We start from the raw sequence: 13,214 nt of genomic DNA, 5'->3' as shown, positions 1-13,214 counted from the left end.
AAGTCACATAACCTTTAAGCAAAATGAGACATAGATCATGAAAATCGTTGGACGCGTTTCGCTTTTATTCACAATTAAGTGAAGGTATCTCATTTTGATTTTCATGATCTATGTCTCATTTTGCTTAAAGGTTATGTGACTTTGCGTGAAAATAATACGACTTGCCTTTTTTCCGTTTTGGATTTTTTATGAATTTAAAAAATAAAAAGATTTAATATAGCATAGCAGTAGGTCCATTCAATATCAAAAAATTGTTACGAATTGTTGCTAGTACTTGCAAGTTTTTACTGGGAATGCGTTCAGTAACCCAAAATATTTGCAAGAGGGAGCGAATTCGAGAGCGTAACAACCCGAGAGAGCCGCAAATTCTTGCAAGTAAAAATTTTACTAGCAGGAATTTGCAGGAGTCAAAAAGTACGGTTATGTTTCAAATTCAAATGTAAACAAACTGTTTAGGAGGATGATTTGATGAAACAAAATTAGTGAAATGAAAATATGGATGAAAAATTTAAATCTATTGTATATTTTTTTTATTTTTATGACGATGGGAACTATTCCCAATTTAAAAGAAAATTGGGCGCCAAAATTTAACCGTCAGAAAGTGTCAAAATGGCTTAAGTTGCAAGTTTTTACAAGTTTTGCGTTCAATAACTTTTTCTGAAAATTTTCTCTTGCTCTCAATTTTACTCTCTATTTTTCTTTTACGCTCTCGCTGCAAATACTTACTGGAAAAGTTATTGAATGAACCTAATATTTCAGTCTATTTTGTGTTCATTACATTTTCAATGAAGTCTTAAAAATTTGCCTACTTTTTTCTGACGTTTTATGCAGCACAGCTTTTTTGATGTTTTTGCGAGCGTGCCTGCTGCAATAGATCGGCTCTTCCTGAATTGGCTTTAAATGTGCAATTGCAAACATTACAGCAAGCCTCGTAACCTCAAGTGTTTTCACAACCAGCCTTTGAACACGGGATCCTTAGTCCAAGAATCCAGAAAAAAATCTTTTGAAGCAGCTGCAGCAAAACACAAAGCTTGTAAAGATTTATTAAGAAAATAATTCAAAATCAGTTCAACTTATAAGATTTAGTAACAAAGAAAAATTACTGGGAAGTTAAAAAACGTCATTTTTTACACAAAAAACGGCCAAACGTCAACAGGGTACAAAAAACGTCCAAATGACGGCAACGCTGCTGGCTACCTATAAGTTTCTATCAAATTCTAAAGGGCAGTGTGAAAAATCTGATGTAAACATTTGTGTTCCGTCTTCCTCCGACTTATGTCATTATTTAGTTGTCTCTTTTTAACCAACGCAAAGTTTGTAAAGGTGTTAGTAAGGTAAATGAGAATGTGTTAGTTTCCATCACACAATTCTTGTAGGGTCCCTGCAAAAAATTGTGCGACTAATCTCTAAAGAGAGTATTCCGAGATTACTCTCAATCGGGTACAATTGGGCATTAATTAGTCGCAACTAGTCTCATACGGGTACTAATGGAGGTCAATTACTCGACTCATGCCTTATGGGTATAATTGGAGATCAATTAGCCCCAACTCATCTCTCACGGGTTCTATTAACGATTTAATGATATGTACGCAATTAGTCAATGAAATTTCATGTGCGGCGTTGGCACACAGAGAGAGTATCCGCCTAACAAAACTGAGCACCCCAGTTCGAATCTCAGCTGGCGCAAATTTTTATTTTTATTTTTTAAAAGTGACTAGTCGCTTTTTATACCCATTCGGGTATAAAGGTGAACAATTAGTCTCTTCATAGGACATGCTCGAACAAAAGCGAACAGTTCATTCCATATAAAGAGATCAAAAGTGGTATTAGTCGCATGCTCCTTTGCGATTGCTCCCGGAGTCATCCCGGATTAGTCCAATTTTTTGCAGGGTAATTGCTAACCTCAAATTTAGTGACTTGAGATGAGACTGAATTACTGAATCCCAGGGTGAATTACTGAATCCCACGGTTAGCCAGCTGACAAATTAGTGACTTTTTTTGAGACCAGAGACGTGAGACAGCGTACTGAATACCAAATAGTCTTAATATCCAAGTTCACCACCAAAAGTCACTATTAATGACTAGAGACCGCTTACTGAATGCCAGGGTAAATTTGAGATTAGCAATTAGTGACTATTTTTGTGAGTTGAGACGATTTGGGTATTCAGAATGAGAGAGCCACAAAAAGTTCACCGAAGATGTGTGGTGAAAGCAAACACAGACAATCAACTGATAGTGTTTATGTATGCCTTTTGCCCGCGCCGTTCGAAGGGTCACAATGGCCGAGTGGTCAAAGCATTAGGCTGGCAACCGAGAGGTTCCGGGTTCAAGTCCTCGTCGGCCGTAGAAGGTTTTTTTATTTTTTTTTTGTATTTAGTATTTTTTTTTATTAGTTTTATTTTTTTAACAATCTTTAGATTTTGATGTTTTAAAAACTAAAAAATTAAATTTGTTTCAATACATTTGTATGATATTAAAGCATTTTGGTTTATTTGCTAATGAAATTCTTGTTGAACAAATTTCCTCGCTTCATTTTCGCGTTTTTTTAATAAAATGGAAAGAAATACGCTTTTCCTCCATACTTCTATTTTTGTGACCGGCTCTTAGCCAGCTGACAAATTAGTGACTTATTTTTGAGACTAGAGGCGTGAGACAGCATACTGAATACCAAATAGTCTCAAAATCCAAGTTCACCACCAAAAGTCACTAGTGACCAGAGACCGCTTACTGAATGCTAGGATTAAACTAATTGAGATAGATATATACAAATGTGTACAAGAATGAAAAGATAAATCGATTAAGCCGTAACTGTCCGTTCGTACGTAGTAAGGCGTCTTTAAATAAAAATTTACGCATCTAGCAGCAACAATATTGTAAGCATCGGAAGTTGTATAGCTACTAGCTGGAGTAAGACTCTTACGCTGGCATTCAGCAAGCGGTTTCTAGTCACAAATAGTAACTTTTTGTTGTGAACTTGGATTTTGATAATATTCGGTATTCAGTACGCTGTCTAACGTCTCTAGTCTCAAAAAAAGTTACTAATTTGTCAGCTGGCTAAGAGCAGGTCTCAAAAATAAAAATATGGAGAAAAAGTTAATTGCTTTCCATTTTATTAAAAAACGCTAATATGAAGCGAGGAAATTTGTTCAATAAGAATTTCGTTAGGAAATAAACCAAAATGCCTTAATATCATACAAATCCATTGAAAACAAAATATATATTTTTTTAACATTAAAATCTAAAGATTATTAAAAAAATAAAACTAATAAAAAGAAAGAAAAAAAATTAAATAAAAAAAAATAAAAAATTCTCTACGCCCGATGATTACTCAAACCCGGACCCTCTCGACCGGCAGCCTAATGCTTTGTCCACTTGGCCATTGCGACTCTTCGGGCGGCGTGGCAAAAGGCATACGTCAACGCTATCAGTTGACTGTCTGTGTTTGTTTTGACCACACATTTTTGGTGAACTTTTTGTGGCTCTCTCCTACTGAATAGCCAAATAATCTGAAGTCACAAAAATAGTCACTAATTGCTAATCTCAAATTTAGTGAATTGAGATGAGACTGAATTACTGAATCCCAGGGTTAATACCAGAGTGTCCAGATTTGGCGATTTCGCGCAAATTTGGCGATTTTTTTGGATATTTGCGCGTAAAAATTTAGGGAATCGCCATTAGCGATTTTTGGCGATATTTTCCCTTCAAATAAATTTTTTGCAATTATAAAAATATACAAAACCTAGTTTTACACGATAATTGTACAGAAGAGGCTACTCAACTGCGTGATAAACTTGATTTAAGAAGCATATTAAAAGACTGTCAAAAATTTCTGATCACCCTAATCGAAGAAATTTTGGTACGATTACCTAGTCAATTAAATACTTCTAAAAAAGGTTTGATTTTGTCAGCAGAAAAGTGTGTGAATCACAAGAGGGCGAGTTTCAGGGACCTAACCAATAACTTTTTTCAGAACCATTCCATCCGACTCTGAAGAATTTTGGATAATTGCTTACGGAGTGAAAACCGCAACAGGCAATAAAATGTTTGGAAATATAAGTAAAGTAGCCTTCATATTATTATCCTTGCCGCACTCATATGCTTTTGTTGAGCCATTTTTTTCCGTAAAGAATTCAACAACAACTAAGATTCGAAATATGATGAGGTTGGAAAACCTTAATTCAATAGTTCGAACAAAGTGTTATATGAAGGCTAATAGTTTCTGCTACAAAACGTTTCCAATATCAAACAGTATGTTATTAAGGATGAATAGCTCAATATATGACAACAACAGAAGTCAAAGAATAATATTTCACTAATATGGGTCTCGAAAAAAGGCTCTTTAGAAGATGGTATGCGTAATAAAGTTTCAAACACGAATTTTTAAAATCATATATTCAATTTTTCGCTTTATTTATAAAACATTTTGATAGAATTTTCAAATTTTTCGTGGTTTTTTGAAAAATTCTTCTAGAACTTCGTCAACTGAAAAATTTATATCTTTGTGAGTATTCATAGATGATAGACTGTTGAGTCTTTCTTGACATGTTGTATTTCTCAAGTAGGTTTTAATTCTTTTCAGGCATGAAAAGCTTCGTTCAGGTGTGGCTATTGAAACGGGCAAAAGTGCCAATATACGTAAAATCTTAAAAACATTCCCAAAAGACGTTGTATTAGCTACTTGTAATGCTTCGAGAGCATTTCGAAAATGATCGTGTGAAACTCGTTTTTTCCACATTTTTACCTCCAGAAGAAAGTTTTGTTTCGAGCAGTGGATTACTTTTTCATAGAAAGCAAACAATTCTTCAGTTGTTTTTTCGTTAAAATCATACTTTGGAAACAAAACACTAATCTTATTTAAAACTGATTTATGGTTTAGGAACCGGCTTTTCAAATGAGCAATATATGTATGTATCAAGGAAGGGAATGTAAAAAGCAATGCGATAGTATGCCTCGGCGTCTCCGGTTTTCACATTATAGCGATTCTTTTGGCGACTGCTGTATCGCGGTACTTTGATTTCTGTACCTAGGTTGGTGCATACGTAGAAGAGTGTTCGAAAAGCAAATGAAAGTTTTTCTGCATCTTGTCGCATTGCTTCAAATTCCTTTAAAGCGTCGTCGGCTAAGCTCATTGCTTCTGCAAGATCTTCATCAGGTACTTGTAATTGCCGGCTAGCAAAGCAACAACAATTTATAAAAAAGCAAATGCTTGGCTGTTGTCGCTATGCTAACAGTTTTTCAAACCCTCATAATTTCTATAGATATTCGCACGATACAAATAATTTTTACGGTATTTTCCCCTTGACAAATAAAAAGTTTTTGACAATTGGAAGAAATACAACTTCGAAAGTATTTTTTAAACGATTTTTCATTTTGCTACGTTAGAACCGTTGCCGAGAAACTTATGGATACATATACAAATACACAAAAATTGCTCGTTTAAGGTAATAAGAATAAGGGGCAAAATTTCCAGCAGGCAACAGCTGTTTGACATTAGAATTTAAATGAAAATAAAGGCTCGAAGTACATTGCGAAATTCATGTTTAAAATATTAATTTTCCTTTTTTCTAATAAAATTGTTATAAATCAGCTGTTGCGAAAGATCCTTAGCATACTAACCGAAATAAGTCAAAAAGGTCGAAACACGTTGCCGTACTGCCAACTAAAGCACCGCCAAAGCAACGAAATTGATATGAAGACCCCTAATGATTTCGAACCATTTCCCTTTCCCGATTGTAGAAATGGTACCTACACGTATGTTTCGCTGTTCCAGACTAATGACGATGATGAGAAACTTAATGATGGCGACAGGCGGCATTTGCAGGTTGCCGCTAGGCATAATACCTACATTGCTTTCGCCCTTCGATGCTATACCAACTGCGGCTACACTCTATAATGATGGTAATTATCCCTCGTTTTTCCAACAATTTCGACAATTTGCAATCTATTACTCCAAAATAATTAAAACGTTAAAACTCAACCCCCTACTCCATTATGAACGAAGCTACGAAACCATGGTGGAAAGTCCGACGAAGCCATGGTGGAAAGTACAACGAAGCGCAGTTACAATCAGCCACGCCCACACAATAGGCATTGATGCCAGTCGACATTTTAACCGCTACAAACACGCCCCAATAGCGGTGTGCTCTCACTTTTGCACAACAATTGCTAGAACGAGATGGCAATCACAGAAAGTCTCCTCCATCTTTGATATAGTAAACGAATCCACTGTGTGGCTTTAACAATGAAGCTGCTGCAGGCATTGGTGTGTGTGCGTGTTGCTGGCAGAGAGATAGAGAGAGCGGCGAGAGAGTAAGCGTGGAAAGAGTGACAATGGCTGAATGTTGCAGGGTGTGAAAGGTGTGGTGCAGCCGGCAGACAAGCAAACGGTCGCTGATTACGTTCAATTATCACATCGAGGTATATGATACGCAATTGTTGAGTGCAATTGCACAGTTGGTAACGTATACTCGGCACGGTTAAACGTTAAAATGGTTTAAGTTCGCCGGAAAACGACTTCTAATGACAAATGATACGAAACGAGCAGAGTGACTGATAATCTACGGATTTAAAAATTTTGCTCAGAAAAATCAGTGCAGAAAATACTTCTAAGAAGTGATACCCAATTAATTTTAAAGTGAATGTAAAATAAGCAAAAAAAAAAAAACAAAATCTGAGACTTTTCTATGTAGACGTTGGATGCTAACTTAGTGAATTAAAACAAAATGTCCAGTGTACAAGTGTCACAGCCTCCAACACTGCAACAACAGCAAACGCATCAACAACAGCAGCAACAAATTTCGCATTTCCTAAATCACATTGCTGCCGCGCAACAGCAAAAACTGCAGCGAAACCCATCGCCACAACGCAGTGATTGCCAGAACGATAATAACACTTGCTCCACGCTGTCGCCTCGATCGCCCGTCCATTCCAGTCCAACCAGTTCATCTAACTCGCCGCGGTCCGCCACGAACTCTCCACCAAGTGGATATGTCATAAATACAAGTCCACAGCCCGAAAGCAATCATCCCGGTTTACATCTACCCCCCACATCCAGTGCGGCCTTGCCGCTAATTGTAGCTCCAATACCCGCTCTACCACACCTCGCGCCCATGGCTACCACCACAGCAGCCAACAGTTTGCGCGATCAACGCATCTTCCCAGCTTCCGTCACACAAGCGCCGCAACCACCGTCAGCAATTTCAGCGTCACGCTTGTACGATGCATTCACGCCGAGTGCGTTGCCCGTCGGCCATCCCGCCTTGGTCAATGGCTGCTATCCCATGCCTCGTCTGCCGCTTAGTAACGTTATGCTAGCGCAGCAGAATGCATCCGATTCGCCACCAGTAACCACTACAGTGACGGCTCAGAGTCAGCCGAGAAAGTCCTTTTGCATCGAGGCGTTGTTGGCTAAAAATCAGAACAACGACGAAGCGTTGGAAAATAGTGCTTCGAAACCGTATACAGAGGATCGGTTGGCGGCATTTCATTATGCACGCGATAATGCAGAGTTGGATCAGGCCATAGCCGCCGGCATAAGTGAACAGGAGACCCTTCAACGGATAAGAGACTCCCGCGAGTATGGCACGCCAAGTCCTGATGGCATGTCGAGGTGAGTACCCAGACATGATGATGCTAGTTTTCAAATCTATATACAGTGCCGAAGAGAAGTATTGGCACAGTGAATTTTTCGCAATATATGCAAACTTTTTTATTCTAATTTATTTTCGATATTTCTTTATAAAAATATTGTTCGGTCTACCCAACAAAACATAATAATAAGATTTTTAAACTTTGTGCAAAACTCAGGAAAATTCATTAAATTTGCACACTAATTTGCAACTTTATATTCAGATTTTTTAGAAAATTTCTAAGTATGCAGTTTTATAGCCCATTCAAATTTACAAAGTGCAAGATTGAAGTCGCTAGAAAATCACGTTGATTTTTGGTAATTTTTTTCACGCAAGTTCTTCCATACAAAGTATGTATATTCGACAATTATTTTTTGTGTGGAGAAAATGAGCAACACCTTCCACTAAAAAAATTGGCAAAAATCAACGCGATTTTCTAGCAACTTTAAACTTGCATTTTGTCATACTAAAATTGAATAGACTATAAACTTCATACTGAATAGAAAGTTGCAAATTAGTGTGCAAATTTACCGAATTTTCTTGAGTTTTGCACAAAGTTTAGAGATTTTATTTTTATGTAATTATTTAATAATCAATGGCATATCTGCATCGTTCGTTGGATTTTCCAAAGTGAGTTGTCATCAAAAGGCTCGGGGTGCAGATGTGCAATAAGGTTTTACTTTTTTGAAAAGAGTTGCCACCTTTTAAAAAATTATATGCATATTGTTTAAATAAATAAATCAATTATTTCAAACTGGGTATCAACCTAATTGGTTTTGAAAAGCTTTGTTTTTTAACTATACTATAGGAGGGCTGCCACCTGTTTAAAAAAACATATTAGGTAAGAGAAACATGTATCACAATATGGGTGCCAAACGAAAGGGGTTTCAGAAAGTAGTAGTTTGAACATATTTTGAAGAGGGTTGCCACCTGATTGAAATGTTGAACTTAGGTTACTTATACACAAGTTATATGAAACATCAAAATATGGATATCCAATCTTTAGTTTGAACGCTAAGAATATTTTTGGGATGTTGGAAGAGGGTTGCCACCTGTTAAACAAGTTCAATGCGACTCTTTTCCTTGTGTATGTTTGCAACCCTGTTTTGGGCAAAGCTGATCCAATTATGGCATTTATGGGACTACCACCTTTTCCTTAGAAACAATAATTATAGAAATCGGTTAACGTGGTACAAAGGTATTGGCCCTTACTTAGGGTTTACACCGGACAATACTGTCATGACAATAGCAATACATGCACACTTTTTCATTAATCCATGCATACTTTTCCATTGGAACAATTTTGACAACTAATACGTATATCTTCATTGTCTTGACAGCATTGTCAAATGTAAACGCGCCGTTAGCTAGCGATATGTTAAATATACATACATTAATATGGAAACAACGAACCATTTTTACTTCATTTCGAATTGCTTGTATTTTAAGCGAATTTTTTAAAATTAAGTAAGCTAATTTTTGTTTGAACAGTCTGCAGCAGTTTGTTTAAATTCATTTAGAATGGGAACATATGTGCCTCTTTGTAAAAATCCCACAAAACGCTTTCAAACGCTTAAAGAAAGTGAAGCAAAGTTGACATTTGGCCAGCCTTCATACGTTTTAGTATATTTCAACTAATTTTTGGCAGTTCTCAAAGCGAAGCAAAGCAAGCCTGCATAGGGCCAATACCTCAAGAGGCATATGACTAATTATTGAAAATGTCATTACATTTCTTGATTTTCGGTCCAGTATACATAAATATTTAATTTATACAAATTAGTTTTTTTTTCTTTTCCGACGTTTTGTTGTCATATAGCACTAATTATTTCTATACAAGTTGGGATTAATAAGTATGGAATCTATTCCAGCTGCAATTATCTGCAATTCCTTTTTTAAATACTCATTAAATTAACAAACCTATTTTTCTTCGAAAATAGAGCAAGCATTAGAAATCATAAATAATGAGGGTAAAGGCATCCACACACCTATGCGATTCTGTCGCAACGAATCCGCACCGTTTTTGATGCTACAAACGTTACTGCTTCGAAAACGGAAGTACGCACACATCTGTGCGATTTTATCGCAGTAAAATCTGTCAATTTATAGACAAACAAAAAATATTTTTCAAAAAAAATAAAATTCTTAACTTTTCTACATCAAATATGTTTTGTTTTCTTACGTTCAATTTTGTTTTAATATTGTAAAATCCTTCAATTGACCTTTTTCGTTCTCAAAACGCGGAGTCTGCTATTTCGGCACTACCAAAAGAAGAACTGTGAATGTTTGAATAAATCGCTGCAGCAAAATCGCATAAGTGTGTGGTTTCTCATTTAAAACTATGGTCGGCATTGTTGTAACAGATTCGCACCGACAGAATCGTATAGGTGTGTGGATACCTTAATTCAAAATTAAATGGCGCGGTAAAGTAGAAAAGGATAAGTTATTATTTTTTTACCTTATATTTTATTAATTCAGAAAGTAACGCCGAATTTCTCAACTGACGCATTTTCATATACATACATATTAGGGCGGGTCGAAAATCTAATTTTTCTCAAATCCCTTGGTAATAGTGAAAATATATTGTATCATGAAGTCAACAACAAGCCTGCAAAATATTAGTCTCTTATTTTAATTGTGAGAGCCCGCACATCGACCGCCAAGTGACCCGCAGCAATCTAGTCGAATAACACCAATTCTTGTTAAAAATTCTGGGTTCAGCAAAAAGGTTTGGGGCATATTATTAGATAATGAATCCGTTAACGCAAAGGATAAAGTCAAATATCATTTCTCGCAGCCCTTTAGCTTATCGTTAATCTCAAAGTTACCTCTTTTCAATAAAATTTTCTTTTTTTAATATTAGCTATAGTTTGCGAATTTTTGCAAATTTAGGAACAATTTCGGTAGTTCTAATAGAAAAGCCATTATTCTCCATCGTCGTGGAAAAATGTTGTTTATGCAAATGAGTATGGAAGCACTGAACAGGCACAACTTCTAGAAACACTAATTAATGAAAGAACCGGAATGCAAAGCAATATCGTGCCATTCGAGAGTCCTCAAAAGGAGTTTCCAGGATATATTAAAGACTATTGCATTTACCTACCTACAGTTACTTTTTCACATAATGGAATTAACTAAAATATTTATGTAAACACTTGTTGCACAGGGGACTTTCATATGAAACCACGAAAAATCGACTTAAAATGGGCGTTTCTCGCCCTAATTGTATTATGTTAATGTATGCAAATACTTATATTTATGCTTGCAACTACTATTAACTTATCAAACGATTCCTAATCTTTGACAGTACATGTTTGACTTCATTCACCACGATCTTGAAAACTGGCCAATCGGCGTTTAATATTATATAAACATCCGAAAGCATTAAAACGTTTGAAATAAATCTCGTCTTTTCTTTTTTTTTGTATTTTCGACTTGGTTGCTGAAGTAATGAAGAATTGAAAATTCATAAGGGAAAATTATAGTTTTCTTATTTTTTATTTTAGTATCTTAAAAATTTGTAGACTTATCGAAAAATGATAAACGAACGTGAGGTACTAAATTTAATAACCCTTAATTTGATATATCCTCCTGTTTATAACAATTAACGCATTCCATAGATATTACAAGCCAAAGTTTCATTTTCAAAATTCATACACTCAATTGCGCGGACTAAAGATAAGTTTTAAATTAATCTTTCTTGGCCAATAACAATTGGTTTAGACCTAAGACATCATAATATTACTATTACAATACGGTCAAATGCCTTTTATTTTCCCCCATACAAAATCGACCCAGCCTAATACATATACTGAGAGTTTGTGCTTTCCATTTTTGTATAACTCAGCTTGTATAAGTTTGCATTTTGTATAATCCGAGGACTTTTCCATACCTGTTTATGGATTTTTAAAGCCTTTCGAACTTAGGCTTGTACACTGAGGTAAATAATGCATAGTAAAAATGAATACTTTATATTTGATTAGCGTTTAAAAATGTTCGTATTAAAAATAATATTTTCATACAAAAATTTATTACGCACGTATGTATTTGATTGTTCACATCTGAGTGTGTAAGTTAACGATTTTGTTTTACGGAGAAATTAAAAAAGCCGTTTTATTGGTCAGATGACCAATTTGAATGAGCTCTTTTTCAAGACTGATTTATTACAAAAATTTCACTTACTGGCTAACTTAATTGCTTAGCCTAATTAATTGTACCTGCCTGTTGTTTTGTTGTTGTCGCAAATTCCCTGAATTATTGGGATCGTGTATTTATTTTTGCATATTTTTACTTAAAAATAATTGTAATAAATGATATGTGTGTATTTACATAAAAATTGCAGCTTAATACCGATACATAGAACGATAATTAAATTAATTATTAGTAAACACATTTTCTTTTTGAAATTCGTTAGAATTTATAATATTTATTTCACTGCTAATTGTATACTTTTCGTGCATTTCTACTACTATTTTCTCAAAAGGTGATCTCATTCTTCTTCTTTCTCCGCACTTCCAAAATGCAACTTGTAAAAACCGTAGGGGAATTCACTCTTCTGTGTATTCGTTGTATGTTGTGTAATTGTAACTGCATGAGCGTGTGATTTGTTGTCGCTGGCGGTACATCAAATACACATGCAACAAGAACCACACGCACTACCAGTTACACTTACGCAGGATACACAGAATACAAAGAAGCGCGAATTCCACTAGTATTTAAATGCAAAATGATAAGATGTTGCAGGTTTTTTTTAAAAGCTTTTTCCAAAGAATTCCACACTTTGAGAACATCTTCGGAGCAAAGGTTTTTTTTCATCGCTCCGCTCTAGCTCCGCTCCGGTATTTTATTTCGCTCCGCTCCCGCTCCAAATTAAACAACTTTTTATTTATTTAATTACTTACATGAGGTACATATCGAGCCTTAACCGTAAAAAAATTAGCCAACAATTTTTATACCCGAGCGCACTTGTGCACAAGGGTATATTAATTTTGTTCACATAACGGTTGTTTGTAACAGCCAAAACGAATCGAGATAGATATAGACAAATGTATACATAAATGATCAGGATGAAAAAAGAAATCGATTAAGCCATGTCTGTCTGTCCGTCCGTCTGTCCGTCTGTCCGTCTGTCCGTGTACACGATAACTCGAGCAAAAATTGAGATATCTCAACGAAATTTGGTATGTCGATTTCCCTTAATCCAAGGTAGGTTGGCATTGAAAATGGGCGAAATCGGACTGTAACCACGCCTACTTCCCATATAACGGTAATTTCCAGAAATACGAAAACTGCGATATTTTAGTAACTACTGAAGAACTAAAAATTGATATTTACAATAATTTTTAGACAAAAAATAAGAATATTATAAATTTTTGGAAAATGGGCGTAGCCACGCCTACTTATGGTTACATGTGAATATCTTGGTAACCGCTGCATCAATTTCTTCCAAACTTGGCACAGTTGTTGGCCTTGATACAGCATACTAAATGGCCGAAAATTTTAAAAATCGGACAATAACCACGCCCACATCCCATATAACGGTAATTTTCGGAAATACGAAAACTGCGATATTTTAGTAACTACTGAAGA

The 13,214-nt window shown here is 35.6% G+C and overlaps 1 protein-coding gene across 1 annotated transcript in view; it reads left to right on the top strand.

The window, feature by feature from the left end:
- The first annotated feature begins 6,454 nt into the window (after window positions 1-6,454).
- LOC118746500 (verprolin-like) overlaps window positions 6,455-13,214 on the top strand; it is a 75,787-nt gene continuing 69,027 nt past the window's right edge. The window contains exon 1 of the mRNA XM_036480347.1: window positions 6,455-7,609. Coding sequence (XP_036336240.1) covers window positions 6,723-7,609 — 887 coding nt within the window. The 5' untranslated portion in view covers window positions 6,455-6,722. The remainder of the gene's footprint in view (window positions 7,610-13,214) is intronic.

This window comes from Rhagoletis pomonella, unplaced genomic scaffold (genome assembly GCF_013731165.1).
Source record: "Rhagoletis pomonella isolate Grant_MI unplaced genomic scaffold, Rhpom_1.0 Rhpom_scaffold_00010, whole genome shotgun sequence".
Classification (NCBI taxonomy): Eukaryota; Metazoa; Arthropoda; class Insecta; order Diptera; family Tephritidae; genus Rhagoletis; species Rhagoletis pomonella.
This window is presented reverse-complemented; position numbering and strand designations above follow the sequence as displayed.